Source organism: Motacilla alba, chromosome 13 (assembly GCF_015832195.1).
Source record: "Motacilla alba alba isolate MOTALB_02 chromosome 13, Motacilla_alba_V1.0_pri, whole genome shotgun sequence".
Taxonomy (NCBI): domain Eukaryota; kingdom Metazoa; phylum Chordata; class Aves; order Passeriformes; family Motacillidae; genus Motacilla; species Motacilla alba.
This window is the reverse complement of record NC_052028.1, coordinates 1,233,306-1,258,088: the sequence shown is the minus strand read 5'-3', so window position 1 is coordinate 1,258,088 and position 24,783 is coordinate 1,233,306. Positions and strand designations below refer to the sequence as shown.

The 24,783-nt window shown below is 53.7% G+C and overlaps 2 protein-coding genes across 4 annotated transcripts in view; one reads left to right on the top strand and one right to left on the bottom strand.

Annotated features, from left to right (window-relative positions):
- The window catches only part of SIL1 (SIL1 nucleotide exchange factor), a 92,296-nt gene extending 74,353 nt beyond the window's left edge, over positions 1-17,943 (top strand). For all 3 annotated transcript variants that reach the window (XM_038150220.1, XM_038150218.1, XM_038150219.1), the window contains 3 exons: positions 13,500-13,596; positions 15,613-15,777; positions 17,492-17,943. In XM_038150220.1, coding sequence (XP_038006148.1) covers positions 13,500-13,596; positions 15,613-15,777; positions 17,492-17,842 — 613 coding nt within the window. In that variant the 3' untranslated portion in view covers positions 17,843-17,943. The remainder of the gene's footprint in view (positions 1-13,499; positions 13,597-15,612; positions 15,778-17,491) is intronic.
- Positions 17,944-22,538: 4,595 nt separating this feature from the next.
- The window catches only part of CTNNA1 (catenin alpha 1), a 117,125-nt gene continuing 114,880 nt past the window's right edge, over positions 22,539-24,783 (bottom strand). Inside the window, exon 18 of the mRNA XM_038149808.1 lies at positions 22,539-23,661. Coding sequence (XP_038005736.1) covers positions 23,374-23,661 — 288 coding nt within the window. The 3' untranslated portion in view covers positions 22,539-23,373. The remainder of the gene's footprint in view (positions 23,662-24,783) is intronic.

Here is a 24,783-nt window from a genome sequence, read left to right as displayed (position 1 = left end):
CTCCCATTGATTCCTGCCTCCTCTCGGAGCCGTGATTGCTCGTTATCCCTCTCGATGAGACCCTTGACGAGGCTCCCGTTCCTGTTGTCATAGCAGCGCCGCATCGCCCGGTGTAGCAAAGTCTCCGTGGCTGCTAATTGTGTGATGGGAGGATCAGTTTGGCAGTTTTTCTCGTGGGGATTAGGCCAAAAGGTCCCTTCTGAACTGTGATGAATGCGGCTTCCTTCAGAAGAAACTGAAACTTGGTAGTTAGAGGGGATTTCTGACGAGGGAAGCTTTCCTCAGCAGAGAGGGAGAGCAGTCCTCACAGAGCTCTTCCATTTGTGCTCTGCCACTGCTTAAAGCAGGAGGAAGCCAACCAGAAATGCCAAAGGAGGATGTAAACCAGTTGATTCCCTAGTAAGAAAGTCTGTCGGTGCCTCAGAGCTTCTAATCTTGGGGAGTCCAGAGCATGTGGAAGGTCCCTGCTACTGTCATTTGCTGCTGTGGGAAAAATCTGCTTGTGTCTGGTGAGTGTTGAGGGAGCAGGGATCAGTTCCTGCTCGTTCCTCTGGTGCCATTGCACGGCACCACCAAGGAGGTTTTCAGCCATGTGCTAGAAGAGTTGCTCTGAAGAGGTGCTAGAAGAGAAGGGGTTGCTCTGGCGTTGTGGGTGAGAAATGTGCACAGCAGAAGGAATGATCTCATCACACCTTTGCCCCTGCAAGTCCAGGAGCGCTGCATGGCAGCCACGGTTGGTTAAAGAGGGCACAAGAGGCAGAGGGATGTTTGCTGCTTGATCCTGAGGCGTGATTTATCAGCCAGGATGCTCTTGTTAACTGGTAGGACATGTGCACGGCTCAGCATCCCTGTCCTGGTGTGGTACAGCAGCACAGGACCACTTTTGCTGGAGCTGAAGGGCCAGTGGCTGTGTCATCCCCAGGGATGGTGGCTCATCTGCGGGCTCGCTGCTGGCTCAGCACGGAGGCAGGAAGGGCTGCAAACGATTCACTGTTCCCACTTGCCAGGGGAAGGGGGATCAGCTGTGCCTGCTCCCAGGGCCCTACTCTTGGAATGCAGAGGGCAGATTTGTCCCCTGTGCCTCTCACTGGGTTTATTCCACAGTGCTGAAATGTAGCCAGGGTAATCCGTGACCTAAACGTGGGTATGAATAGTGTTTTTAGAGAATGAAAAGAGAAAAAATAAATCCTCACCCACCTCAGTCTCTCACCCCAAATTAAAAACTCCCCTGGCCAAGCCCTGCAAATGAGTTTTTCTTGTTTGTGCAGTGAGGAGCCAGATTTTTAAAGGCTGGCTTTCAATTTTACAGCCGTTTATTACAGGCATGAATAATTGCTGGCACGGTGCTGCCACTGCTGTTGTTTGCTCTTAAGGTTGGGCCAATTACATATGTAAGCCCTTGATTTACAAGCAAAAGCAGAACTAAAGTAGCTTTGTGGCCTACATTTGAAGAATGAGTGATGTGTCCATGGTCAGCTGTGGGTTCCCAAATTTGTGCTGTGAAACACAGAGGTCCATGGCCATAAATGTGTGGCCCAGATTGTCCAAGGCATCCTGTGGCACGGGCTGTCACAGCACAGCATGAAGGACATAAACAGGGAGCAGCGAGTGAGGCCTGGGAATCTGCCCAAATTCATCCCATGGTAGGAATGCTGAAAGATTGTGCTGCATTTGGGGAATTCACAGTGAACACACAGAAAAGAGAGGGTATTGGAACTGAACATAATGGTTCTGCAAGATTGACTTAAACCAAGCCTGTCCAAGTCCTGCTTCCCAACATGAAAATTGGTCTGTCTCCAGCTCCTCTGGGCACTCAGCCCTCCTGGGAGAGGAGAATCACAGAATCCCAGAATGATTTGGGTTCGAAGGGACCTTAAAGCCCACCCCGTTCTACCCCCTGCCATGGGCAGGGACACCTTCCACTGTCTCAAGGTGCTCCAAGCCCCAGTGTCCAACCTGGGTGGGACACTTACAGGGATCCAGGGGCAGCCACAGCTTCTCTGGGAACCTTGTGCAAGGGTCTCTTTTTCTTCCCAATATCCCATTTAACCCTGCCCCCATCAATGTGAAGCCATTCCCCCTCGTCCTGTCTCTCCAGGCCCTAGTCCAAAGTCCCTCTCCAGTTCTCCTGGAGCCCTCTAGGCAGTGGAAGGGGCTCTGAGGTTTCCTCAGAGCATTCTGTTCTCCACTCCACCTCTTTCAGCCTATCTCCAGAGCAGAGGTGAATCCACGGAATAGCTGCTATCCACCGTGGAACTTAAAAATGGCTGATTGAGATCAAGCAGAGGATTTTTCTTGCTTCTGCACAATAGGCAGAGAATGGGAAGGAGGTAGGTCAGTGTGATGGCTGTTCTCCATGGGGTGGTGGTTTCCAGACATCACCCACAAGTGCTGTGACCTGGACTCTGCATTGCCCAGCGTGGGGAAGGTGTCACTGTGCTGTGCTGGTGTTACTGAGTTCCACCAGCCGGGGGGTGAGGTGGGAGCCAGCCCAGTGTGAGGGAGGGTGAGGAGCTGTGCTCCTCCGCCCTGGCGTGGTGGCAGGCTGGTGTCCTTGCTGCTGGGCAAGCAGGAAGGGCAGGATGTGAGTAAGGGCAGGAGCAGGCAGGATGTTTGTGGGCGCTGATGTCATTGCCACAAATCAGTCGTGGATGTTGTCAGCGGGAGGAAGCAGCAGCTCAGCTTGGGAAAAGGCCAGCGTGTCACCCCAGGGGCTGGCCAGAGGAGCACGATGCACTCATGTCCTCACTCATTACACAGCAGGTGGCTTCTCAGCCCCCTCATGCAGGGTTTGTGTGGTCAGCTGGAGGCCATGGCCACCTCCCTGGTGTGCATGGCCTGGGCTCAGTCTGAGTGCTGCTGTTGGACCTCGGCTCGGAGATGCTCTGCCCCAGCTCAGCACAGGCTGCTCCCACGTGGAGTCACGGCCATCCATCTGGGCAGGAAGCATTGGTGCAGGACCAGTGATTTCTGAAGTGATTTCCTGAAGCTTCTGAAGGCGGAGGCAGCACCGGGTCCCCCCATGGCTGGCAGCCCCATGGTGTGCACTCTGGCCCTGGCAGACCCCGTGGGCAGCAGAGCCATGGGGAGGCACAGCCGGGTTTGTTTACGAGGCTGCAGTCAGCCTGGCTTTTACACCCCAGCAATTACTGGCAGGCCCTGGCTCCTCCTGCGCCTTTGCAGCACATGTGTGAACTGCTGGTTGTGTCACCTCCCTGTCCCCTCCTAGCGGAGTCTAGCAGTGGGAAGTGATCATCACAACTCCCATTTGCCTGGCGTATGTCTTTCCACAGTTCCAGAGTGTGGAATGATTTGAACCCGCTTCCTCCTTCACCTTCAAGCTGTTCCTGGATGCAGGCAGCTCAGCTTCCACAACCATGCTCAGCTCTCAGAGCTTTCTCCTGCCCTAGGGATAGAGCTCCTCTCTCCTGCCTGGCAGAACCTGCATGGATGCTCCCCCTTGCAGAGATGTTTTTCATCTCACGATCTTTTGGGCTTTTCCTAACCCTTCCCTTGCCAGGCTGAAGCTTTCTATCCACTCCCTCCTCCACTGTGGCAAAGGAGGGCCTTTTGTCTTTGCCTTCAGGGTCATTAAATCTTAATTAGCATGTTGGCTTTCTCTGTCAAGGTATCCGCTCTCTCCATCCATCAGTGATGTAGGGCACACTGCTGACATTCTCTTCCTCCTGCATAATTATCTTATTCCACTGCATCTTTTATGCAGAATCGTCCCTTCTAGAAGTGCTTCTCTCCCTGCTCTCACTCTCCCTGAGCACCCAGTTCAGCTCTGGTACCTGCCATGGCCTTGTTTCTTACACCTGCATATGAATCCTTTGAGTTATTCCTGTATTTTATTAACTACCTTGATCATCTTGGCTCTTTGAGAGCTTGATTCAGGCATTCATAAGTGTTTCCTTCACCCTCTCTCTGAAGATGGGATCTGTGTCACCCAGCTTCAGTGCTCCTACACGAGTGTCCACCTGAGCTGGCTCCCTCTCCAGCCAGGGACAGGGAATCCTCCAGCTGGCAAATCATTCCAGCTAAGGCAGGAGTCAAAGGCAGCCCCATCTCCCATTAGACAAGCCGTCTTTTCTGCTCACTGCTACTGGCCTTGAATTCCTCAGATGCTTTTCAGAACAGATGCAGCCCCCTTTAAAGTGACCCTAAAGCTCTGGGCAGGGGATTTGCCTCTCTGGGTTAGTCAGGGCACGTCCCATGGAAAAACAGACACAGGGTGTCCAGGGATGTGCAGACCACAGGTCAGGACATGTTACTGAGGGAGCCCAGGCAGCTTTTATGGGCTGGGTGTCTTAATTGTAGCTGTCTGATGTTAACAGAGATGAATCTGACACTTGGAAAGGTTTGGGGAAATGTTTTCTTCTTAATTTGTATTTAGGAAATGTAAAGGTATATAGTGAATGTTTAAAAACCAACAGCAACAGTAATAACAGTAATTATAGGTGGGCACAATTTTCTTTTATGTTTTAACTGAAGTTGCTAGAAAAAATGACTGCTGTGCTGATACTTGGCAGGGACACTGATGTGAGTACCCACTTGTTTCTGAAAAACGCTGTGGGATTTTTAATGACCATCAGCAGCACAACCTTGATTTTTAAATGTCATCCTAAATGTAGCAGTTACAGCCTCCTCTGCTGTGGCATGTGGGTGGGTGAGTAGGGATGAATCAGAAAGCAGAAAGAATTGCTGGTGCTTTCTGTGGCTCCCTAGTTTTCCTCGAGGGCTTCCCACCTAGGAACTGGCTGCAATTATCCGTGGGTTTTGTTGTGGTCCCTGGTCCCATGGCATCTCCTGCTGTTGCTCTCCCCTCTATTAATCCATTATTAAGTCGCCTGATGTAGAATGAGTTCATCAGGTCTCTTCAGGAGCTGATATTCCACAGGATATCCTCTCTGTTTATCAAAACAAGATAAATGAGAAAAATGTTTCCTAGCTTTTGCAGATGCAGTTTTCCATTCTCCCTCTGGCTGGAAACATTCCCCAGGCTTCATTTTCAGAGCTGAAATCTGTGCTTGGCATTTGCAAGATGGTGATTTGCTTTTGTAAATGGAGCAAAGTCTTGGTTTTGAGTCATGACTCAGTGAAACAAATCTACTTTTATCGACTAAAACAATTCTAACAGCACCATTAAACCCGCTGGGACCGGGAAGAGCCAGAGTGACACGGCAGTGGGGTGGATCCAGCATCTTCCCTGGCCTGCCAAGGAGTGGGACGGGCCGGGATGAGGCTCGGGAGCGGTGAGTGGATGGGTGTTTAGGGAGCATCCCCTCCCTCCCGCCGCGGTACCCGGCGGCTGCGGGGCACGGCCGGCAGCCGGGCGGGTGGGAGCGGAGCGGAGCAGCGCTCTGCCTGCCCGGGGACGGGAGGAGCTGCGAGCAGATGGCAGGGTTAAAATAGGACAGAGCTGCGCCGAGCTGCTGCTGCAAGGGAGAGAACTGAAATGCCTGTTCTCACACTTCACTTTGTGTCTCGGGAAGAGCTGCGGAGTGCCTGCGCTCCGCTGGCATTCCCAGCAGGAACGCGCCAGGCAAAGGCTTCCTCGGGTTTTTGATATTATTAGCACTTGTCTTAAAGAAAAATCAGCTCAAATGAGCAAGCAAACAAATAAAGCGAGTAACAATGGAAGGGCTCAGCCTCGGGCCCCCTTTAGCATCTCTCAGGATGATTAGTGGGATGTGTCACATCGGCACCGGAGAGCAGGAGCGTTCGGAGCGAGGCTCTTGTGGTGCTTTCAGACAGCTTTTTGCAGTGTTTTCATCTCACCTAAGGCGTGTGAATAGGTTTTGTTGAAATATCCGAGTGACTTGGTGTGCCTGGAATGATGCCCAGAGTGATTCAGCATGCTCGGGGGGAGAATTCTGTGCAAAGCTGCCCCACTGCGGGGTCTGAGGGGCTCGTCGGGGGTCCTGCAGCAGCAGCAAAGGGCTGGGCAGGACGTTGGGTGTCCTGCCACCATCCTGGGCCACTTCAGATCTGGAGCCAGGAGGGTGGAGGCGTGCAGAGAACGGGAATGTGAGGAAGAGGAGGAGCAGGGAGGCAGGAGCCAGCACTCACACTCGCACCCTGAGGCGGCTGCCAACACTCCTGGGAGCATTTCAGTCTCCCTGTCTATACTTTGAAGGCTCTATGATGAGCAACACAGGATGAGCTCGAGGCTGTGGTATTAATCCTGCAGTATTGTTCTTGTTTCTTGCTGTGTTGGGATTTTTTAAAGAAGAAATCAACAAAATTTTTGAGGGCTCTGGCTAAAATGGCACAGAAATAAAGGAGTTCTGCTCGCACTTGGAGAGCATCTCCTCATTTTTATTAATGTAGCCTCTGATGAAACATAGCCCATCCCCTGGCACCGATCCCTGTCTGACCTACAGTAAATACCAGGCTTTCAGGAATCCATGGGGAGTGTTTTGTAAGTGTGGCACACAGAACCATAAGGTTGATTTACCCTCAGAAACAAAGCATCAGTTTGGGTGATTGAACACTTGGGGGATTTCCTGGGATGCCATTCGCCATGCACTGTGGAGCACTTGCCTGTACCTACCTAAAGAATCAATCATTCACCACACTGAACTGGAAGAGAGCTCATGCTGCTCCTGTGTCCACTGCAGGTGGGACACGAGTCACCTAGTCCAGCCCTTGTGTCACAGAGGGGTGACAAACCCTCAGAGTGGGTTCGCCCATCCTTCATCATCAGAACAAAGAAGTCAGGCTGACCTTGATGGTGCTCACAGGGGGGTGGCAATCATCCTGAAAATCCCCAAACCTTTGTATTTTATCATAAAATAGTCTGTGGGTTGTTGATTGAACCCATAGAAGCTGAGCTGTCAGCTCAGGCTCTTGAAGCTGCACTCCCTACTTGCCCTGGTGTCTGTGGGAGCTCCAGGTGCAAGTCCCCCCTGGAGCAGCCCAGTGAGGGCTCAGTGACAGTGCTGGTGTCCTTGGAGCCAGGGTCTCATGCTGGCACTGAAATACAGCTCAGAGCTGCCAAAGCCAAGGGTCAGGAGAAAAGAAGGGCTCTGGGGGTGTCCTTGGAGGCCTCATTCCTGCTGGGGCAGTGAGATTCCTGCCTGGGCTCACTTTGGGGCTGTGTGTGATCTCCTGTCTGTTTTTGTGGGACCATTTTTCCCTACGGCTATAAATAGAGCCAGTCAGTTTGTTGTTTGTGTGTGTTCAGCAGAACAATCTGGTGTGATTGGTTTTGTTCTGGTACCTCAGATTTTACTGCCAGAGTTGGTGTTCACTCTACTCTTCTCTCTAGAGAGGTGAGGAAGAGGAGGGGACTCAACTCAGTCCCCGTGTACCCATTGCTTTCTCTGTGCTTTGGACAACTCCTTGATTCTGCTGACTCACACAAGTGTCCCAGCTCCTGCATCCCACACCTGGAATACTGGGTCCCAGCTGCAGGGGCTTTCTGCAGCCCTGCAAGGTGTCTTGCTGTAGCAGATTTGTTATTCTGTATTTTAATTTAATTACTTTATTTTACAGCTCTTCGTATAAATCTAATTATCCATCTGTTACGCTGCATTAGGGCATCACAGCTCCTTGGATTTTTTCCTGTTCTAAACACTTAACGTGCCCTGCCTGGGCTCAGGTGAGCTGGGTCTCCTCCCTGCAGGGCTCCCAGTGAGTTCCGGGCTCCCAGTGGCTCCTGACCACACCAAGCTCTGCACTTCCAGCTCAGCATTGTGACTGCAAAGGGCCAGGAGCTCGCACGAGGTAATTCCCATGTCCATGGTGTGGCTGGGAGCAGCGTGTTCCCCGTTAAACCCGATGTCACTGTGTTCCCAGGGAGCCTGGGGCTCTCTAACGGGATGTTACAGCCCTCCTGCTTTCAGAGGGGATGCTGCAGGGCTCACAAGACACTGTCCTCTCTCTTGCCTGGGACACAGATACATGGTTGGAAGCCAATCCAAGGTTCCTCCAGCTTTCCCCAGGTGCCTTCCACGCTGTTCCTGCATCTCTGGGATGATTCATGCTCCCAGCTTTGAGTATCATATGAGCCCATCAGAATCACAGAGCCATGTACTCAGCTCCATTTTCTTCTCTGCAGTTCTGTTCTCCTCTTAGTAACAAATACTCCATAACCTAATTGCTCATTAAAGGCTGTGCTGTGTCCCTGTAATCCAGGATGTCACAGGCAGCCGTGGTGCTCTCCCAGGGATGCTGCTGCTCCCCCACCACGGCAGCGAGTGCCTGGCTCGGTAGAAAGTGAGAAGGCAGCATTGCATTGAAGTGGAGATTTTCATCTTCTTGGGGATTTTTTATATCTCTCCTATATTCTGGGCTTTTGAACATCTAACATTTCTTTCATGCTTCACATCTTTCATATGAAATTGTTGTATTGTGTTGCCTATTGAAACCTAGTTTTCCTTTTGTCAGGTTTTCCCCCCTCACCCCTGCTTTCTTCTCTACTGTATTTTGATCGGTGTAACGACTTAGGGTTCCATTTTTCTGGGTGGTTTTTAATCTCCTTAAGTCGTATCTCTGAAGGCCTTTGTCTGTGATAAACTCAGGTCTGAGCTGGTGCTTGGAGAAGAGGATTTTTAGGCCAGTTCTGCTGCATGTGGCCCTTGGGGGAGGCTTTGGGGGTGACTGTGCCTCATCCCTCCTCCTTCTCCCTCCAATAGTCACAGGCAGCCTTGGTGACATTTGGGTTATTTTATTATTACCCTGTATCTCATATTGTGCATGCAAATGTCCTTTTCCATAGCTTGGGACTGTGGAAAGCCTCAGTTAAATGTGTGTTTTGTAAGGGATTCACCCACCCTGTGCTTAAGTGTCATTTACTGGCAGAGCCAGGGGGTCATTTGGGAGGGTGAGGAGGCGGCAGGGCTGTTGATATGGAGTTGTCCCAGTTATTCTCCTCTTAGGAAGGAAGCTAGAAAGTTTGGAAGGAGATGTGGATACCTGGGGAAGTCATGGATTCAGAGCTGTCTGGCTCACTGCAGCTGCTCCATGGTCATTTCCCATAGGAACAGTTCATAGCCAGAGCTTGGAATGCAGAAGAAAACCGTGTTCTCCTTATGTGTCGCTTCTCACTTGAACTGTTTGAATGCTTTTATTTTTTTTATTCTTAAACCTGCAATCTGAAATTCAGTCATGCAAGTATTAACGAGCTGCTGATCACCCTGCCTCTCTTTTCTGCCCTTGTTCAGTCTCAGATTTACAGCTCTAGTGTGGGGTGGAATTACTGACACTGTAATGATCTGTTTTATCTCTCTATCTATTATTTGTCAAATAATTTTAACATGACTGTGTTTACAAGAGCTGTCAGAAACCCTCCAAACACTGAGAAGGATGAAGAAGTCATTGGCCTTTTCAAGTGTGACCCTGGTTGTGTTGCTTTGTTTCCAGGGCTCATGGAAATGACCTTTTCCATTGCCTGTCAAAGTGTGACCCAGGTGTGAGGGTTTGAGAGCCCCAGGAGCCAGACAAGGCACATTTCAGTCCTGTTGGTTTGCTCTTGTTTTCTCCATTAACAGATTTTGGACTAAAAACCAGGGAGGGGAAGGGAAGGAGGGGGAGGGCATGGTAAGCAATGCTGCCTTGCTGCCTGTTTCTGATCCTCAGGTTACAGCAGAAGCTAAATAGACTACACTAAATTTTTTAGGCTGTTTCACAGACTTACAGACTTTGATCCCCGGCTTTGATTTCCCAGGCGGCACCGCAGAGCGCTGGTTCTGAGCAGAGAAGAGACCCATTAAGCCCCGTCTAGCCCGGTGATTATCATGCCTTTGCACCAGCACCGGGGCTTTCATCAGAGCTCAGCTCTGCAGCCTCTGCTCCCTGTGCCTGGGGAGATGCCAGGGCAGGAGGAGCGCTGTGCCAGCACCCAGGCAGGGGCAACCCCTCCATCCCACTCCCTTCCACACCCCTGCTTGGTCTTTCACCACCTAGCTTCAGCAGGATGCCCAGGAGAGGAGGTCACCCATTCTTTCCCAAGGTCTCATGCAGTTTCTGCAACAAGCAGGCCATGAAATAAATATTCTGTGTGTGTCCTTGTCAGAGCAGTAGAGATGAGGGCATTTGCCTGCCTGCCCTGTTCTGTGCCTCCAAGTCCCCAGGTCCCTCTGCACCACTTGGCTTTCTTTCTTTCTTTTTTTTTTTTTTTTTTAATTTAAATCTAATTTTGCTGCCTTATTGTAAGTTCCCACCTAACTCCAGAGCTGCTGTTGCCTCAGGGCTGTGTTGCTGCTTTTCAGTCTTCCCACACCCATCGCATGTGCAGTCTGGAAAAACTTTGAGAAGTCTCTCCTAAATTTGTGCACTTGGGGTCGTCCTAGGAGGATTGGAACAAGAGTGTCTCTTAGCAGAGAGTACTCTTGAAAAACCCCTTTGTCTGCAAAGTGAAAACTGCTTCCATGCCAGGAGTTGCCAGTGAAAATGCACAGAATGTGGGCAGCATGGCTGGGAGGCACAAGGAGCTCAGATGTGCAGCAAGGGCCACATCTAGAGGGGATGTGCTGTGAGCTCACAGCCAGGCTGGGTCCCCCAGGGCAAACTGGGGCTGTTCAGCACACAGGGGTCTCTTTTGGGAAGCTACATGGGGCTTGTGTTGAGTCCCTGCAGCCTGCGGCTGTTCCTCACCCCGGATAGGGGCTGGTTAATCTCATCAGTGCAGCACACACAAATCTGTGCCATCACTGCAACATTATGGTATGTCACCATAGGCTGGCCCAGCCCTGTCCCAGCCTCAGACTCCTGTTTCAGTGAATTTTGTTGCAGATGCCACCATCCTGTCTCCATTAGCAGATTAGCATGGCTGAATTTCCCAAGCAAGCGCTCCACAGTGTGTCTCATTGTGTTTATTTTGTTCAGGCTGCTTTTCCCTGGGCTTGACAGTTTAATTTATACAGATCTCTGCTGAGTTTTCCAAACCTTTAAACGAGCTTTTTTGTTAGCTTGAAGCCAGGACCATTGATAGCAGAGACAGAGCAACAGGAGCATTGAGAAGCGAGCGGCACACCCACCAGCCAGGAAGGCTCCCTCACCTCTGGAGCTGCTCCTTGGAAAGAGCTCCATGGTTCAGAGATTTTAATTAGATCAAATCCTCCAGGTGACCAGCCAAGTATTAAAGGCATATCAATTTCTCAGTTGTGTCCCTTGCTGTAAGGGTTTTTATTATTTATTTTAGAGGGATGTGACAAAAGAGCTTGGATATCCCAAATGTGCCGTTCTCCTTGAATGGCACCAGGAGGTCTCCAGCCCAGGGGATTGTCCTTTCAGGGCACTTCTACTCAGCAAAGTGCCTTCCTGCAAGCTGCTTCTGCACTTGCTCTGGTCTCCACTGCCCAGAGGGACTTGCATGTGAAATGGGATCAGGTTTTTGGACCGCATGCTGTTGGGGCCATGGCTGTGGCTGCAGGTTTGGCTGGAGATGAATGAGAGCCCCAGTTGTGAGCTGAGGGAAATGGCCTTGGGCCCAGGAGTGGCCTGGGGACAGGTGAAGTTTTAGGGCTTGTGCTGTTTGCTTTTGTTGACTCCCCAAATCAGAGATGCTATTGATGGATCATTGCACAACATACTGGGGTGGAAAATCACATCCTGTTTTTGCAGGGGGAGACTCTTCTGCACCTTCCTGGCATGGGGAGGCTGGGAATGGGCTCCTCATGGTGGATGTGTCAGGTCCCACCTGACCCAGGCTCTGCAGAAGCTGGTTTGCTTCCAGGGATGCTGCAGAGCTGGTACATGGGGGTCTGAGAATTGTGCTGCGAAAATCTTGTGTGCAGGAGGATCCTGGAGTTCCTGGGTTTGTTCTTTCTCCCTCCTGCCCTGTCTGGGCAGGTCACAGATGCCCCCACCTTGGCAGGGTGCCTGTGCCGTGGCTTTGCCTGGATGTCTGCTGCAGCAAGTGGGTGAGGAAGGAGAAATCAAAGGCGGCTTTCAACAAATGCCCTTTTCCTGCCCTGAGGTCAGCCTGGTATTGCCAGCTGCGAAGACCCACATCAGATTTGCTCTGAGCAATGGTTTAACTCCAAGCTGCTCCTTGCCCAGCTCCATTTGTCTCCGGTTTTGTTTCTTTATGACCCTGCCTGCCTCTGTGTCTCTTATTTCCTGGAGAGGCTGGGCCGTGGCTGCTGCAGCAGCTCCCTGGGAGCAGTGGCAGCCGTGGGTGCTGTAGCCGGGCTGGTGACCTCCACCTGGCACGGTGCAATTGCTGCTGCAGAGCCCAGCAAAGGCTGGAGTGTGGAGCTGCTCCTGGAGTGTGAAAGTGCCGGGATCAGGGATCAGACAGCTGGCACACTGTGCCCTGACTGTGAAAGCCTCGCCTGGAGGGAGCCTGCAGCGTCTGATGGCTCCACCACCTTCCAAGATGCATTAGAAGTGGGCTTGCAATGTGTCAGCGTGGATGGGGGCAGTGGTCTGTCTGTGTGTCTGTCTGACCCTGGGCAGCTGCTGACATCCTGACCTGAGGTTTCAGCCTGTCCTGGCAGGCAGGAGGGTGGATTTATCCACAGTAGTCCTTGGAGAGGAGCTCTTGCTGTGAGAGGTGTGTGGGTGACCAGCACGTTCGCAGCAAGCGAGGAGAGGGGGAAGCAGAACTGGAATACAAAGGCTCTTCAGGAGTGGATGTCATGGGGAGTGAGAGGATTCATGGAACCAGGAGCCACAGCTCCTTGCCAGGGGAAATCAGGTGGCATGGTGGGGTGTGGTGGGAAGGCCCAGGTGACCCAGTGTGCCCTCCCCACTCCTGCTGCCTTCATTTCAGGTGTGTTTGAGGTGGCTGCAGGGTTTGTACCTTCTCCATAACCATGAGCCAGCGTTGGTGGGAGCTGGGGGATTTTGTTTTGGGATCAGGCTGGATTAACACTTGTTCATGTTCACTGTGAGGTGGAAATAGAATTAAATAGAACCACTGAAGTTGGAAAATCCCTCCCAGAGCATTGAGTCCAAGCTGTGCCCCATCCCCACCTTGTCCCCAGCCCAGAGCACTGAGTCCCCACCTCCAGCCCTTCCTGGGACACCTCCAGGGATGGGCACTTCAAACCCCCCCCCGGGCAGACCCTCCCAATCCCTGACCACCTTTTCCATGGGGAAATTCCTGCTGATGTCCATCCTGAGCCTCCCCTGGCCCAGCCTGAGGCCGTTCCCTCTCCTCCTGTCCCTGTTCCCTGGGAGCACAGCCCGACCCCCCGGCTGTCCCCTCCTGGCAGGAGCTGTGCAGAGCCACAAGGTGCCCCCTGAGCCTCCTTTTCTCCAGCTGAGCCCCTTCCCAGCTCCCTCAGCCTCTCCTGGGGCTCCAGCCCCTTCCCAGCTCCGTTCCCTTCCCTGGACACGCTCCAGCCCCTCAGTGTCCTTCTGGCCATGAGGGCCCAGAACTGGACACAGCCCTCGAGGTGTGGCTTCAGCAGTGCCAGCACAGGGGACAATCACTGTCCTGGTCCTGCTGCCACGCCAGTGCTGGTACAAGCCAGACCAGGGTGTCTCCCACCTTGCTGTGCCCCACTCTGTTGGTGACCTGCCTTCTGCTTTCATCCCTGCAGCAACCCCAAAGTGCAGATCGAAGCCATTGAGGGAGGTGCCCTGCAGAAGCTCCTGGTTATCCTGGCCACAGAACAGTCCCTGGCTGTCAGGAAGAAGGTGAGGAGTGGGGCTGCACCTCTGAGCAAAGTTGAGTTTGTGCTGAGCTCTGTGTAAACACCCTCAGGCCATCAGGGACATCTAGACAGTGTGGGACCCCTGCTGCTCCCCACACTGGGTGGGCTTCACTCCCAGGGGTGCAGAAGGGGGGCCCTGGGTACCTAACCACCTCAGCAGCACTAGTGGAGCCTGCACTCCCCTGGCTCTTTGGGGGTCCCCCCAGTGCCACAGTGGCACTCACTGGTGGCTCTGCCAGCCTGTGGGGACAGCACAGTGCCACAGTTCCTGGGGGCACAGGCGAGGGTCCCCACCGCAGCACAGCCTTCACAGGCTGACAAATATGGGAGCTGACATTTGGAGGAGCTAATTGCTGCAGCCAGACCCATGTCCTGCCTTTGGCAGAGGCTTTGGAGCAAGGAGCAGCACCAAGAGCCCCAAGCCAAATGTGCAGCGCTGTCCATCGGGCTGGGGGCTTCCTCGCCCCCTCCCTCCCTTCCTCCCTGCTGTATTCCCTGGAGCATGAGATCCCATTACCCTCACTTTAGTGTGTGATGCCACCTCGGTAACACCACCTAGCTGCTCCCAAACCCCAGCCCTATTTTCCACAGGGACCTTCTGCATGAGGGGTCCAGCAGGGTGGGGAGACCACTGACTCTTCCATTCACCTGTAATGAGCTCCCTAAAATATGTTCCCCTTTAACCCTGGTAAGAGTTCTCCAGCAAGTGAAAGGCACAGGAGAAAGCTGTGAAACCCCGTTGCATTTGGCCGTGAATGTGAGGAGATCCCACGGGATGCTCCACGCTCAGAAACTCCTGCCAGGAGTGCCTGTGGGTGGGGAGGGATGGCTGGGCACGCAGGGGCTCTCACAGCACTGCACTGCTGTGAACCGAAGCAGTTCTTTCCAGTGAACCCGACTGCATGGTGCAGGCAGCCCTTGCAGAAATGAGAGGGGTGGGCTCAGTATTGTCCACGTTCACACACTGCTGTACGAGACCCTCCAAGGGTTGAACCCTCTTTTCCAGGAGGACAGAGGTCTTAATTTCCAGCTCCCGTGCTGTGTGCAGTGTCCTGTGTCTCCAGACTGGATCCCAAGGCCAGGCTGGGGGCCCAGCCCGTTCCCGCACAGCCCCGGGCTCCCGCTCCGATGGTTTTTCCGCCCCGGTGCTCACAGCCCTGCACGGCAGCGAGGCCAAAAGTGCATTCCTTCCCTCCGCCGGCCTCTGGCCTGCGATTCAAAAGGGAGGCAGCAGCACCTCAAATTCACCAGCAGCAACGCGGAAAATGGAAAATAGAAACGAACGGGAGCGGGGGAGCCGCGGCTGTCAGCTCGGATCTGTCCGTGCGGAGCGGGCGCGGCCCCGCGTGTGGGGAGCCGGGCAGGCCCGGCGAGCAGCGCGTCCCCTGCCCCGGGCGGCCGCCGCGCTGTCAGAGCCGGCCGGGGTGACAGGCAGCGCTGGGCTGGCCCCGAATCGCCTCCTCGGCTCCGAGCCGAGCCCCTGGGGCACCGCGGGGCGCTGGGCTCTGGCTGGTGGACTGTCGGGCTGCACACTGACAGGGCCTGGGCCGGAGTGGGGGACATAATGGGCTTGTGCTCTGACTGGGGGGTGTGGGGACGTCACCCCGGCATCCAAATCACCTCATGGGGATCAGGCTCTGCTGGGTGGTGTTGGACACTCCTCACTCCATTGAACATTGAACATGGTAAACATGGAGAAGTGATGGGGTTGGGACTGTCAGGGGCTGGCCACAGGCCCCTGACAGTCCAGACTGGAGTTTAGATGAAGTACCCGCAGTTTGGCAGCCTCACATTGCTGGGGAGGATTGGGATTGCAAACAGGACTGCTGGAGATGTCCCTCAGCAAGGAGAGGTTGGGATGCATTTTCCATGGAGCTCGTCACAGATGGGCTGGAGCGTGTTTCTGCTGTCCCCATGGGGTGCCATCAAGAGGGGTCGTGCCACATGGGGTGGGCCGTGCCACGGCCACCTTGCTGATTGCCCTCACTTTCTCCACCAGGCTCTCTTTGCTTTGTCCTCCATGCTGAGGCACTTCCCCTATGCCCAGCAGCAGTTCCTCAAGCTGGGCGGCCTCCAGGTGCTCAGGAGCCTCTTCCGGCAGAAGGGAATGGAGCCCCTCCATGTCCGTGTGGTGACACTGCTCTACGACCTCATCATGGAGAAGGTGAGAGCTGGGGTGGCTTCTGGCCAGGCACTCCCCACTTTCACTCCCAAACCCAGCCAGGCCTGAAAACCCTCACAGGACGAGGATGAGCCAGCCCAGCATCAGTGGGGATGAGTCCCCTTCAGCCCTTGGCCAACACCACACCAGTGCCTGGGGAAACCTAGAGGAGCTGAAGCCTTTGTTTTTCCTTCAAGTCACTGCCCCCATTTCCTCCCAAGGGTATTTAAACAGCAGGACACAGAGGATACAAGTAGGGAATGCTGGCCCTGGGCTGTGGTGTCCAGCTAAAGCCAGGGGACAGGCCAGCTCTGCTGTGTCCCTGCCTGCCAGAGAGCCCTTTGCCTGCCGCACGTCCCTCGCTGGAGCCTAGCCCGCCACGTTCCATGTTTTATTTTCAAATTCCCTGGATTACTGCTGTAAGTGTCAGTTTAAAGCCTGTCTTTCCTTGCCATGGCTTGTTGTTCAGTTTGTGTGTTTCCCTGACTCCAGAGAATGGGAATTAAATCCACTCTGGCTCAGTTTATGGCCAATTTGCCCTGCGGATTATGGCTGCTCTAATACCTGGGTTGCAGGCACGGCAGAGCAGCACCTCTCTGTTAAATCAGTTATTTTCCAGGAGACTTTGTAAAGGTGCAAATTATTTTAGCAGGTCTGAAATCTTATCAGGTGCTGACTCTAACATGATCCTGTCAGCTCCATGGGAAAGGAGCAGACAAGGGCATTTTGACTCAAACCATTCCCATTTGATCCTGCTGCCCGTTTCCCAGCTCTCCCCTCCGGCAGCCCCATCTGTTCCTACCTCCGTGGGTCTGGGGCAAGCACAGCCTGGAAGATTCTCGGGTTTATGTTAAAACAACGATTTTTAGCTGCTCTTTGGATTGGGAATGCTGTACCCTGGGTGCTGGGGGGCTGCCCTGAGCTGGGGTGGCAGGTTTGGGATGGGCTGGGTGACTGTCAGATGGATTGGTTTGGAATAATAAAGCACCCTGGCAGTTGTCAGTGCAAAACAGGAGTCACTGGGGCTCTGAATGCCTCCTCCTGCCACATTCCTTCCCTTTTACCCCAAATCCTGCCTGCATTTCAGCAGGCAGCTCTCAGGAGGACCAGGAGAGGAGAGGTCTCCATGGTGTTGTCCTTCCAAGTCCCTGTCTGGAAATGTCATGCTATCAACAGCCTCTCCACCAAAGGGCTCACAGGGTGGTGTGGTGGAGTTTCCCTTCTTCCCGCTGTCCCCCATGCCCCTCTGGGCTGGTCTCTCTCTGTAAGGGATTCAGCCCTCAGCAGAATTTCAGTACTGGGGTTTTCTGGGCCAGGCTGGGAGGGGAAGGTCTGGCTGTGGCTGGAGGAGACTGAGATCCCCATCTCTGGGAGGAGCAGCATGGAGCCAAGTGATGATGTTCATTAGGTGCCACAGGCATCTGTCAGCAGGAAAAAGCATCAGACCAAAGACTTTACAAGTCTTGCTGAGCTTCCTGCCCCTGAGTCCCCTCCCAGGCTGTGTGACACAGAAGCCCCCAGTCCCTGGGAGTTTTCCAGGGTGGAAAAACAGCCCCTGAGGCCAGGGAGCCTGGACACAACCTCGGTCTGGTCTTCTGTGGCAAGTCCCTGTCCACGGCAAGTGGTACAGGACACGCATCCTCCTCTACTGTGTCACCTCCTGGGAGCAGTTCCTCTCTGACAGGGACATTAATCTGTGTTCCACCACTTCCCACAGATGCTGCTTGAGGACTCCCAGCACGGAGAGCAGATGGAGGAGAAAATCCAGCAGTACCAGCAGGTCAGGCTGGTGCCGGCGGTGGTGGAGCAGGGCTGGTGTGCCCTGGTGCCCAATCTGCTGGCCATGCCCGAGCATGACACCCGTGAGAAGGTCCTCAAGCTGGTGGGGGTCCTGGTGGCCTTCTGCAGGGAGCACTACCGGGGGGACCCCACCCTGGGCACCACCCTCAGCCTCCTGCGCAGCGAGTATGAGGAGCTGGCGGCCGAGGAGCAGAGGGAAGGGGACAAGGACGGCTACTTCAGGGAGCTCCTGGGCTCTATTAACACCATCATCCAGGAACTGAGGTGAAACTGGGGGTTCTGTCCAGTTTCAGGGAATTCAGGGTGACAGCAGGTTTGGATGGCACCAGTGCAGATGCATTTTGGAATAAATTGCTGGACTAAATGAGATCCCAGCACTGTGTGCCTACAACTTTGTTATTAAAATGCATTGGGGTGTGGGGAATATCTTGTTTTCATGGCATACTGCTGGAAAAACAGAGGTGCACGGTGGAGGCAACAAGCTGGAGGCTCAACTGGGGAATTGGGGATTTGCAGAAAGGGAACAAGCAGTGTTCCCGTGGGGGCCATGCTTGTGTCACTCCCAGGAGGGGGTATTTGAATCCCTTCACTTCCTCCAGGCCTGGCAGAATCCAGCTGGTCCCTTCCATCCCCCAAGCCTTTGCAGGGCTCTGCCACCACCAGGGATGGACACAAATGCCACCAGATCCATCCCCACCTGTGACCCTGCAACCACCAGGCTTTGTGCTCAAATATTTGGGGCTCCCTTGTACAGTGTGTCACTTGTCACTGTTAAGTAGCAGGGCTAATTATAACTAATTTTTGATCTTTCTCTTTTTGGGGTTTCAGGCTGTTTTGCTGGCATTAATTTTTTTTTTCTATTTTTATCTGAAATGCATTTCCCAGCCAGCCTTGCCAAGGCTTTGCTTTGTAGATTTAAAAAAAATAATCTGATGGTAATAGCCAGGACAACTATGGGAAGGGGCTTTTCTGCTGGAAACCTGAGCCTCTGGAGCAATGCCAGGTAAATGAGGGATCCAGCAGAACTGGAGGGGATCAGCACAGGGATTTCTCAGCCCCTGCCTAGCTTTGTCATTGTGTCACAGCTGGATTTAAGGTGGGGATTGTCTAACACCTCCTTAGGGAATGAGCCAGGTAGAAAACCACCAGCAGCCCTCCCTGTCCAATCCCATAGCCAAAACCCCACTCGCTCTTTAAAGTCTTAAACCTGACAAGTTTTTGAGCAGAGGCTCGCTGGGGATGCCTGTGCTGGCCCTGGGGATGGAGAGGTGCCCATGGGCCTCCAGGGCAGCTCAGGAGGGAGCAGGCCGTGGCTCCTGGTCAGTGCCACTTGGTGCCAGCCCTGGCATGGCCCCTGTGGCCTGGGATGGCAGCAGGAAGTGCCCAGGAAGGTCCTGGTGACCCCCTGGGCTGTTTCCCGCAGACCGGCAGAGCGACACAGCCAAGGACGTGGAGCACTCAAAGGAGGCCAAAAAATGATAACAAATTACAATTTCCCCACGGTGCTGCTCCTAAGGAACTGGGCCCTAGCAGGGCACTCCTGGGGCAGAGGCTGTGTGAGGTCCTGGGCAGTGCTGGCATCAGGGACCTCACACCCACACCCTGTGTCCCCCTGCCCAAAGGGCTCCAGGCTCTGCAGGGGGCTCAGGAGCCCAAAGAGGGGTGGCCGGCAGGAACCCCTGGGCTGAAGCCACCCCCTCTCTGCAGCTCCTGCAGGTCTCAGGGGTCACGTCCAAGCACTGGCAGTGCAGCTGGGCAGTGGCACGGGGAGGTGGTGACAGCCATGGAGCCTTGGAGAGCACCAAGAGCTGTGCCGTGGGCAGCCATGGCCAAGGCTTAGCCTTGGGGGCTGCAGCCCACTCCTCCCTGTGCATGGCCATGTGTCCCCAGAGGGTGACAGAGAAGTGCAGGAGAGCCCTGGGCTGCTTTCCCTGGCCATAAATGCCAGCCCAGGCTGGTGTCCCCACTAATGGCAGCTTTGTGTCCCAAATGGCACTGCTGGTCCACAGCCCGGGGTAATGACAGGGCTGCTGCAGCTGCCTGGTCCTTACCCAGCAGGGCCAGGGCCAGGGCCAGGGCCAGGGCCAGGCCAGTCCTGCCCCAGCCCCTGTGCAGAGCCAGCCCCGCTGTGCTGGGAATCCCCCAAATTCCTGCAAGCAAGGAGCAAGGCAGGGCTGGAGGGGCCCCAGGGGTGGAGGGTCCTGGGGCAGATGGAAACTGTGGGTAGGGCTCGCTGGACCCCCTCCCAGTGCAGGTCTGGGAGGTGGGATGGGCACTTCCATACTTAATTTTGGAGCTAACTGGGCTTCCCCATTGCTCCAGCTTCAAGAGGGAGTCAGGCTTTAAGCGCTGCCGTCACACAGGTGGCCAGGCCAGGACCAGCTCCTGCTCCTTCCCCTTGCACTCACAAGAGCATCAGGAGGGCCATGGTGACTCAGCCTGAGCTCCCCGAATCCTGGCACCCTTTAGGCAGGGAGTGGGACAGAGCAGAGCCCACGGGCTGTGTCTCCCTGGGACACTCCCCAGCCCTCACCATCCGCAGCACAGGCAGCCCTGAGCCCTCAGCACTGGAGCAGCTCATGTGCCTTAATGGATTTTTCCTTGGCTCACCCCTTCGCTGGGGTTTTGAACGCACTCGCCCCTCCCCACCCTCTCTGCTCTCTCCTCCGCTTTGTGTTTGAGGTTTGGCTGCCGTGGCCTGGTTTGGACCCAGCACCCGTGTCAGCAAACCCAGCTCGGGGGTGCCGCGCTCCCCTCTCCTGTCCCGCTCCCGACACATCCCAAAGGCGCTGGCAACAGGGAGAACTCGGAGTGGGAAAGGCGCTCATTAACGGCCATTAAATCGTGGCACGGAACCTTCACACACAATTAAAGCGGCATAAATTCAACGTGGCTCCATTCACCGCGGAATTGAATTAAGAGCACTTGAAATCTGGAATAAGACGTATCTCCTGAGGATTTAATGTGGTTTCACTAATGCACTTTAGAAGATAATGTGGGTTCATCTTCCTGAGATCCCTGCACTGCCAGGTCTGCCGGGCTCTGGCACGTACCCAGCGAAGCTGCTGTCCCACTGCACTGCAAAAAAACCCCAAACCCAAACATCTTCAAATCACTGCAAACCCCCCCCCCCCCCGAACCCCTCCAGCAAGTACTCCGGCGTGTTCCAGGCGGTGCCTGGGGAGCAGCCACGGGGAGCTGGCGGTAGGGAAATCCCACAGCCCTTCCCTGCCCAAAGCCACGGCGGGTCCCCCCATCTCCACGGAGGCCAGGGAATTGGGAAGGTGGGGTTTGGCTGCTCGCTCACCGCCGGGGGCAGCGGCGCAAGCGCCCCCGGAGCTCTCCCCGCCCGTTCGCTCCCTCCCGAGCCGAGCATCGTCCTCCAGCAGCGACAGCGACAGCACGAGCCCTTCCCCAGCGCTTAATTACATGGAGCAGTAATTACTGTAATTCTCTCCAATTGGCTCCCTAATAAAGTCACAGCTTCGCTGGCGGCCGGACCCCCTCGCCGAGCCACTGCTCCAGCGCCGCTTTCATACGCAGGGCTGGAATTCCCTGGCACGGGATCGGCGCTTTTGGGTTTTGAACTCCCGACCCACCTCGGTCTTGGGTTGATGCTGAACAACCCGGAGGGGCCGGAGGCACCAGGAGCGGGGCTGGAGCGGGGGCTGGGGTCGCTCCGCGATGAGGAACTGCCTTGCCCTGCCCCGGCTCGGGGTTCCCCTGCCCCGAGCTCTGGCCCCAGGATCCGCCGCTCCCCAGCCCCGGTGTCACCACCACGTCCCCAGCTACTGAAATTGGGATTTCATGACACAAAATCGCCCCTCTTCTAAGGGGACAGGCGTTTCTCCCCTCCAGCCGCTGCTGCTGCACTTTTGAACGGAGCAATTAAGTGTTACAGCAGTAATGATTCACCTCGATGCCCTCCTCTGCTCCAAACCCAAACGCAATTCCCAGAGGAGCAATTCTTGGGTACAAAGGAAATGTGAGTTGAGGTTTTTTGGCCTCCTGTCCCCATGGCGTTCCTGCTCCTGCACCTCCTGCGGCTGTGGCTCTCACCAGGGGAATGACTTTTAATTTCTTGATATTCAATGCTCGTAACATCAACTAAGATGTATTTAAAAGATAAATAAGTGTAAATTATTCTGCACATCTTAATAAAGGTTATTTTTTAAAGCTCATTACTAGATTGCACTGGGGAGAGGCATTGGATGTACTCTCTAAACAGCTCAGAGAAGACCTTTAAGACAATACCAGAGGAAAAAAAACCCATATTGTATAATTTTAGTTAATAATTTTCTCTAAAAGAAGACCTACAGCCTGTTAACCCCCAAACGGCAGTGGAGCACAGCTCCCCCTCCAAGCCTGTTCACATGTTAGGGTGTATGAAAATAGCCTATCATTCCACTGTTTAATAGCTGTACTTGAGGCTAAAATGCTTGAAAACATAATACATTTGGCAAAAATATCTCAAAAACTATTTAGCTTAATTACAATCAGCATTACAGTAACATGACAGCAGTAACCTTAATACAGTAAATTATGAGCTGATTGAGATAAATAAAATTATAACATTTCAGGGCCAAGGTTCAGCTCTAAAATGGAGCTGCATTTTAGACATTGACTCCAGCCCAGGCTTTTCCAGCTCCACAGGAACAGGCACCGCGGTGCTGCCCCGTGCAGGCACCGCTTCCCTGCACTCGACTCGACTGGGATGTGTGAAACACGCTGAAATTCATAAAATTTAAATAAGACAGTGAAATTATACCTTGTAGCTATAGTTATCACAAATAATGTACAGTCTAAATTGCAGCCTGAGCAAACACGATTTCCTGGGTGCCTCTGGAAGCCCAAGGCGGGATGCAGAGCAATTATGAGGAATGAGCACAAAGCTGATTTGCATCTGAATGGCGAGGGGGGGCGATGGGCGGGCCGGGCCGCTCCATTCACAGCACCACAATGCACCAGCTGGGAAAAGCAACTTTATTAGTGTCCCGCAGCAAAATACATTAGTAATTTGTAACCAGGCATTACAATTCCCGTCCGTGTCACGGGGAGCGATCGGCCGCCCACACCGGGGGAGGTTTCCTCAGGGATCGGCCCCGGGGGCTCCCCCGGCAGCGGAGGGAGCGCCAGGAGCACAAGGGAACCCCCAGAGGGCTCCGGGGCAGCCCAGGAGAAGCAGCATCACGGCCCCAGGGCACCACCGAGCCCAGCTCCATACACGATCCTCAGCAAAGCCCTGCCCAGGCACGGGTGTAGCGTTTTTCCAGCTGTTTCCCAGTTGTGCTCACACAGCCGGTGCCTGCTGCAATTTCAAACTCCTCTGAGCTTGCTCCCTTTCCACCCCCACAGCAGAGATACACTATCACATACAATACTTTAATTTTTTTTTGAGTAAAAAATCTAATTTTTCTCCCTTGATCACCATGATAAACTGAGTCTGAGTATCATGATCCAGTATTAGTGTTAACCGTTAGTGTTACTGTAAAATCCTCTTTGGTTATAGAATATTTCATTTAAAGCAAGATTATAAAAAACAGTTTCCAGCTAGAAATCCACCCCTGTAATCTAAAAGCCATCTAAATTACCACACTTCCGCAGGCTGAAGATATACTGATAGGACTTAGAAATTTAAGTATCTCCCCAGGTAATCTAAACAAAGTTATCAAAATTATATTAAGTAAATACATTTGGAGGAATAGTGAATTTTTGAAAAATCCTTAGGGTATTAAAAGTAGAGTTCTGGAAGCAGTAGTAGTGGGCTAGAGAAAAACACCCCCAACCCACAGCTCTCCTCTAGATACTCTCCATGGCCTTGAACTCGCTGAGGGCCTGCACGGGGTTCACGTGCTTCTTCTGGGATGCCCTCTTGATTTTCGTCTGGGTCTCGTCCTGTTTCTCCCTCTTGACCAGGGGTTTCTTCTCCGGAGCCTTCATCTTCCAGGAGACGGCCGGGAGGTTGAGGGAGGCCATGCCCTGGGACTTCTGGTACTTGGTGGACGCCACATAGGAGGCCTTGACCGTCTGCACCACGGCGTTCATCAGGTTCTTGGCTGCCTGGATCAGGGACATGGCACTGTCCACCTGCCAAGGGACACAGAGTTACACACCATGGAACCCCCCAAACACAGCGTTCCACTGAGAGCATGACAGGCCTGGGGGTAAAACCACTTGAAAACTGATTTCTGTTTTTCCTTTGAAACCTGAGGCTCCCAGTTTGAGGTAGGATTTGTTTTGGATGCTCAGCGGTTACAAACCTGACTTGTGCCACCAACACAAAAGCAGGCCTTGCCCCTCTGTATGCATTTTCCGTATCAATGGCAATTGGAAACATTTGTATTCTGCCCTTTGCTTTTGTGACTAAGATTTAACAGTTCCTTATTCTCTAATGAGATTAATAAAGCTGTAGTAATATCTTAATCACTGATAATAAATATTTAAATTGCCCTAGAATACTAAATTGTATTGGGAAGGGAGGAACACAACTGCATCACCAGCCAGGCCTGGAGCCCTTTCCCAGCTGGCTCCTGATTTACAAGAGCATCAAAACAAGGAAAACCTTGAATTTGTCGAAGCTGTAGGGTACAGCAGGGACGAAGAGCTGAGACCAGGGCTGGGAGGAGAAGAGAGAGGGAGGAGCACTGTGGTGACCTCAGCTGGGACCCCCTTCTCCAGGGGCCAGTGTCCTGCTCTGGGTGGGATCCCCAGGATCCCCAGCTTGTCAAGGCAAAATGGGCTGGGACAGCGGTTTGATCTGGGGCAGGGTTTGGTTCTGGTGGCTTTTCAGGGGCACTGTCCCCTCCCTTCTACCCCAGTGTGCCCCAAGTGCCACCATGGCACCCCAGATCCTCTGGCAAGCCCCTGTGCTCTGCCCTCCTCCTCATGAGCCTGGAAACCACTGTGCTGGAGTGTTTCCAGGAATATTCACAGCAGGAGGAATCATTAAAGGCCAGGAGAGGAGGGAGGTGCTTTTCCGAAGGACCTGTCAGACTCTGCAGGTGCCAGCTCTGCCCGCCTGGGCCCTGCTCTGCTCTCACAGCACGCGGGTGCACGGGCAGGGATTAACACGGGACAGAACCTTCCTTTCAGAGTGGTGATGCCTCAGGACTGGCTGAGGTCTTCATCTGATTATCCCATGGAGCTCAAAACTGCTGCTGGCAGCCCTCAGCCCCAGCGGACAGGCTCAAGGAGAAGGGATAAAACCAG